The sequence below is a fragment of the Plectropomus leopardus genome, chromosome 12 (genome assembly GCF_026936395.1).
Source record: "Plectropomus leopardus strain MGB_pleo_1.0 chromosome 12, ASM2693639v1, whole genome shotgun sequence".
Lineage (NCBI taxonomy): Eukaryota > Metazoa > Chordata > Actinopteri > Perciformes > Serranidae > Plectropomus > Plectropomus leopardus.
The window spans coordinates 664,510-670,667 of NC_142187.1; the positions used below are offsets into that span (position 1 = coordinate 664,510).

Consider the following 6,158-nt stretch of genomic DNA (forward strand, 5'->3'; position numbering starts at 1 on the left):
GTGTGTGAGAGTTTGATTGAAACGAGAGGCAGCTTGAATTTCCAGTTTCTGATTGGCTCATCACGGGTGTAGGTACCGGATGTGTCTCTCCAGCGGGAGCTCAAGGACAATGTCCCTCCTCCTAAGATGACCAGTTTGCATGGATGTTAACATGTGAAAATGGTCGACTAGGAACGTGTTAATGAGGCAATTGGGCTTTTAAATAACATTTTAACCCGTTCTGATGTGATAACCACAATGTCGGAAATTTCGAACCGTAATCAACAGCCCTCGGGTAGCGCGGTCGATGAGGAAATGTGGCGGCTCTTCAGACCTGGAGCATCAGGTGTATCAGGGCAGAGTGGATCCTCTCAAGCTAATAGCTACCAGGCAAATCAACCTCGATTTCAAACACAACAGCACTTTGGCAGATGGGCTTCCAGCAGGTCAAGGAGAAGGTAAGGTCATTTCAATTAGTGGATTAATTGAGTCTTATGGAATGCTTAATAACATTAAAGCACGAGCTTGGGTTCACGTGGGTCTGTTGTCTAGGTCTTGTACAGATCAGCAATGTTTTTGCTGCCACTAAAACTTTTAGCTAGTAGACTAGCCTATAACACAAGGGCAACTGTGCAAGCCTGGTCCGCTGTGGTAAACCTCCTCCCGGTCCTGCGGAATTCAGTGGTTAAAAATCAATCAGCGGAGTGGTGGATCTATGATTACACCCGATCCTACGGCTTGATTGCTCGGCTTCAATGTAAACAAAGCGGCTGAAGTGTCCCGCTTTCATTAAAAAAAGAATTACGGTAGGCTATATCGCTCTCATTTTCCGCTGCTGTCGGAATGAGTTTTCTATTCACACTGGAAATTATCAGCTCGCAAATGAGAGCAAAACAGTCGCCCTGTCAAGCGCCCTGTGATCACCACTATTCAGAAATCTCCCCCAAATCTACCGCAAATCCTAATAAATAGCTGAATGCGTAAATTACCATGTAGGCTAGCCTATGCATTTTATGCAAGTTGAGGCCACTAAATGGGCCTGAGATGAAGGAGAACCTGTGTTTACTACAGAAAACATTCACAAAATTGTCTGTGAATCTCATGTGAATGTCAGAGTTGTACTGTGGCTCTCTGCCTCACTGCAAACACAGCCTGTTTTCATGCCAGACATACCAAGCTAGTGGGACATTTTTGCAAATAATGTAAATAATATAGCCTATTTTATATCATAGTTAGAGCCTTGATTATCTTTCCCCTAATCTTCAAGACCTAAAAGAACAATTATATAACACTTAATAACATTCATGACACCACAGCATGCATGTTCTTAAAGCTCAGGTTGTTTTAAGAAAAAAAAGATGTAAAATTGTACCTCAGTCTTTCAGTATGATTGAAAACCTGGCTCGACTTAAGTAAACAGACATCTTTTTCATGTAGCCTATGGATTGCTTGTTTCTTCATTCCTTTTGGATTTATGAGACACATTGCCTATCCTGTAAAAAATCCATTGTACATTTGTTCTGCTGACTTTCTTGCACATGTTAGGCTAAGTGGGTGAATAATTTCATATTAATATGGGTAAGCTCATGTTTCACTTTGAGATGATTGTCTGGAAGTGGAGCAATTCTAAAGCCTGGTATACAGTGTACACTTTTGCAAATGTTCCTGTTTAATGCCAGTGTAAGCACTCAGGTCGTACCCGAGGATCGGACCGTACAGTGTGAGCACAGAAATCATGAGCTTGTGTAGCTTGTGTTGCTTATAGGCTTATAGGCTGAAGGATGACAACACCATGCAGCCATTTCACAACTGCTACACTTGTGCCTCACATCATGGCTGATTTACTCATACAGTGTGAGTTGGCATTAAACAAGAACGTTTACAAAAAGTGTATACCAGACTTTAGAATTGCTCCACTTCCAGGCAATCATCTCAAAGTGAAACATAAGCTTACCCATATTAAGGTGAAATTATTCACCAACTTAATATGTACAAAAAAGAAAAACATCGTCTTACTGACAACATGCAATTACAGTGCACTCTTCCTTTTTTCCTTTCAGGCCTAACACCCAGCACCATCCCAGTTTCAACAAAGATGTCATCCTGCTACCCCATTCTGCATGGGATGAAGTTTGTAAACACAAAATAAAAAGAAAACTTCATGAGAATGGCTTTATTCTAAGCGCCTTTGAGATTATGAAAACGTGGGACAACAGGACAGTCATTGCAGAGATTCGAGAGGCATTCCAAAACAAAATTCCTGAGGATGTCAGGTATTATATTATTTGAATTTTGGATACATCATGGATTGAAACTGGCCTTGTAATTGACTCCTATTTCTTTCTATTTTTCCTAATTCTTCTTTTATTATTTTCCCAGTGTTGAACTGTTGATGGGATGTGGCACCAAATTGGTGTCACCAAAGCTGCGCGAGGGCCAGGAGTTGAATGGCTTCATTATCCATAAAGTCTTTAAAGCAAAGGCGTTGTACATACGGCCAGGAAGGGATCTTCCATTTCAGGTAAGGGATTTAAAATGAATCCAGATAGCATACATCTGTCATTTTTGAGAGTAATTCCAACATTTTGTATTTTTTGTTGTTTTAGTTTGACAGCACAGATTCAGATGACTGTGTGGAGATTAACACCACAGTAGCATCCAACAACTTCCAAGCTGGAGGCTATATGTGTACACGGTCCAGGGGAAACCAAATTTCAACTCAGCCTCCTGCCATACAACATGCATCCAGTGACACCACCGCGACAGCGACACTGCTCTCTGCACCACAAGCATTGAGTGACATTGCGACTGAAGCTGAACCACCTAGTGCTTGTGGTGGTGCAGGGAGGACTGACCACTATGCTGCCTATCTGTCCATCATGGGTTCAACCTCAGACCTCTCTTCTGATGATGAGGATCTTAACCAGGCTGTAATGGCTAGTCTTCAGAGTGAAGCGTATGTAGCCCATGAATCAAATTCAATTAGTTTCTTCATAAACATTTAGGCTAGAAGCTAGAAGATTCAGATGGTTAAGAGATGCAAATTTGTAGTTGTTATTATATCTAGATAACCATGCCTTTGACAGCTTGTTTTTGACGAGGGCAAGACCTGATCAATGATCATTGATCTCAGTCTTTTTCATTCTACATAATAAATAATTTTTACATCAAAGAGTACTTTCTGTTCTGATAAATGGTATAGTTAGCCAGTGTTACATTCTACTAACACTGAAGATCCAGTGGCTATGTTTAAAAAAAACAACTTTGATTGTTTTATCACATTTTATGCAGAAAACTAGATAATTGTAACACTTGCTTGATATTTATTTCTTCTTTATTTTACTCAACAGGGTATCTGAACAAACAAACACAGAATCAGCACAAGAAGTCTTCCTCAGTCTTGCATCTCAAATTGATGCCAACCAGAGATGCAGATTCAACATCAACAGGTCCTCAGTGCTGGATGGTGCTCTTCGGGGGTTCAAGAGGCTGTCCTACAATCCCAAGTATCAGATGAATATCAAGTTCTCTGATGACTTGGGACTGAGTGAAGAGGCTGTGGACCTTGGTGGCCCGAGTAGGGAATTCCTGCGGTTGCTTATGGAAGCCCTTGCAGTGTCACCAATGTTTGAGGGGAGGGCAGGGAGATTGAACCTAGCATTGGACAGCACAGGTACATGATAAAAACACATATGTATTTTGGGAACTCTGCATGCTTATTGTTCTTTGAATCTTCTTTCATTATTATGCTCACATCTTATGCCATTTTTTGCAGTCTAATTACTCCATCTACTAATTATTATAAGTAGCTTCTACTGCACATTATTATTTGTGTTTAACTTTTTAATACTCTTTATATCTTTTGGCAATATTTAAATTTCATTTTCATTTCATTTTTGTCCCATTGGAATGATCTTCAAACTTGTCTACTACTTCTACTAGTTCCACATACTTTCAGCTCAGACCTCATTGCACTTTTTAAAATGTTTCACAAACCTCACTAACATGTTCCTATGGTGCAAACGCAGACAACACAGGAAACCCTGTAGTTTGGGGTAGAGAGGGTGCAGGAACTAAAGGTTCTGGGTAGTTCTGCTGTGGAAGTGGCTATAAACTCTTTTTTGTGAAGTGTCAGTCATTTCTTGTCCTGTACCGCCACCTACTGGATGTCACACAGCTTTTACTGAACATATTTTTTTTCTGTAAGTTTGTACTATATATTTTTATCGATGGTCTCCCTATATGCCATGTTTGTTCTAGCTTTAAGAGAGGATCGATATTTTATTGCTGGGCAGGCCATTGCTATAAGCCTGGTACATGGCGGTCCTCCACCAGGATTCTTTACACCAGCGCTGTACTCTCATCTGGTTGGTGGCAGTTCCACAATAAACCCTGTTCTGGAGGACATTGCTGATGGGGACCTCTACGAGAAAATAAAAAAGGTCAGAATATATAGTGAATAAATACACATTGTGTTCTGCTATGCTGTGGCTCATTTTTTCTGTCTTTATATTGTGTGCTGCTTTTAGGTCGCTGAAAGTACATCTTTTGAGGATCTGATGCGTGCCACGGAACCACTGCAAGATTATCTGGCAAATGCTGGGTGTCTCAGGCCATTAAAATGCTTTGAAGACAGAGATCTGTTGGTTCAAGATATTGTCATGTTCCAGGTGGTCCACAGAGTCTCTGGGGCATTTGAAAGGTTTGTAACGCAATTCAGAAAGTTTTTATTATAAAGATGACTGGTGGTTTTTAAAACAGTTTCATCTCTAAATGCAAGGACATACATGCAACATAACATTGAACTGAACACTTTTCATTTAAATCAAATTGGAGAAGGTTTCAAATGACTCATGCAGTTAGCAACTGCTTATTTTCTGTAGAGTACACTGCCCTATATTATTTTCATTACATTCTCATCATAGAGATGGACTGCACATAGAACAGCATTTTAAGAAGAATATTCTGTTAGCTCTTGTAAAAAAAAACAAAAACAAACATTGTACATATTTGACCAAACTATACTTTAAAATGTATTTACCAGATATAAACAGAATTATTTCAGATTCTGACAGACTGACGAAATGTAAATTTAAATATTTCAAATCTTTTAGCAGCCTAGATGTCATTTAACCTCTGATGGCATTTTGAATTAGTATTTTGAAGGATTTATTTTGTTGTGTCATCTTTTAATCTTTGCAGATTTAAAGAGGGACTGAAAACCCTTGGTGTCCTGAACACCATGAGGATGTACCCGGAGAGTTTTAGACCCTTGCTGTGCCATCAACCACTTCCACTCACAGCCAGCTCCATGGATCAGCTCTTCCAAATTAGACTGTCTGTTGCAGGAAGCAACAAGAGAATGGCAGAGGAACGTGTTGTGCCATTTTGGAGAGATTACTTGCTGGATGTTGAGGGTAAATATTGGTGTTGCATATGGCTCTTTCTCATGACAATATAGTGTGATATTTTCTGTGCATTGACATTGTTCTTTGTTGTTTTTTTCCATGTATTAGAGGAGACCGGAGCCTCAAAGCTAAGCGATGTCTTAGCCTTTGCAACTGGTGCAAGCATCGTCCCACCAATTGGCTTCTCTCCTCAACCAACAATTGATTTCCTACATGACCAGTCTGTTAGCTCAGGGCGCTGTTTGCCTATGGCCAACACATGCATCAACCGTCTGAAGCTGCCACTTTGCGACACATACACTGAGTTCAAAGACAGTATGGACTATGCATTAGAAAATACTCAGGGTTTTGGTTGAGAGTGATAATGCTGAACCCTGTTTTCCCTTGTATGGTCGGTTGAAAATTTGCTGAGACCATTTCTTTTTGGGGCTGATTGATATGACTTTGAGTATATTAATAGATTAACGGTTTTTATTTGCTTTTAGTGAAGTTTTTAATACTGTTGTGTACAGCTGTGTACCACTTAACGTTACTTGCTACCTCACAATTACATCATAGTTTAAGCCAACACATAATAGACGGCCACTTTTTGGCACATTTACAATAATTTCAAAGACATTGGGGACTTTGATTTAGAAAATACTAAGGGTTTTGGTATAGAGAGTAATATTACTGAATTTAGGAACCCTCCTTTGCCTTGGATGGTCAGTTGAAATATTTGTTTTGAGACCATTTATTTTCTGGGATGATTGATGTGATTTTGAGGTGTTT

The 6,158-nt window shown here is 39.8% G+C and overlaps 1 protein-coding gene across 1 annotated transcript; it reads left to right on the forward strand.

Moving 5' to 3' along the window:
* Positions 1-237: 237 nt before the first annotated feature.
* On the forward strand, positions 238-5,743 carry LOC148187773 (G2/M phase-specific E3 ubiquitin-protein ligase-like). Its single transcript, XM_088085461.1, has 9 exons — positions 238-437; positions 2,040-2,252; positions 2,359-2,500; positions 2,586-2,935; positions 3,330-3,652; positions 4,240-4,421; positions 4,509-4,681; positions 5,182-5,396; positions 5,496-5,743. The coding sequence occupies exons 1-9, from the start codon at positions 238-240 to the stop codon at positions 5,741-5,743; spliced, it is 2,046 nt and encodes a 681-aa protein (XP_087941587.1).
* Positions 5,744-6,158: the final 415 nt, after the last annotated feature.

What these genes read in the sequence shown, in the direction of transcription:
- LOC148187773 (XM_088085461.1), top strand. Translation starts at nt 238, where the DNA reads ATGTCGGAAATTTCGAACCGTAATCAACAGCCCTCGGGTAGCGCGGTC. An exon ending in GCTAGTCTTCAGAGTGAAGC is followed by an intron (nt 2,936 to 3,329) that starts GTATGTAGCCCA and finishes TTTACTCAACAG; the next exon opens with GGTATCTGAACAAACAAACA. An exon ending in TCTACGAGAAAATAAAAAAG is followed by an intron (nt 4,422 to 4,508) that starts GTCAGAATATAT and finishes TGCTGCTTTTAG; the next exon opens with GTCGCTGAAAGTACATCTTT.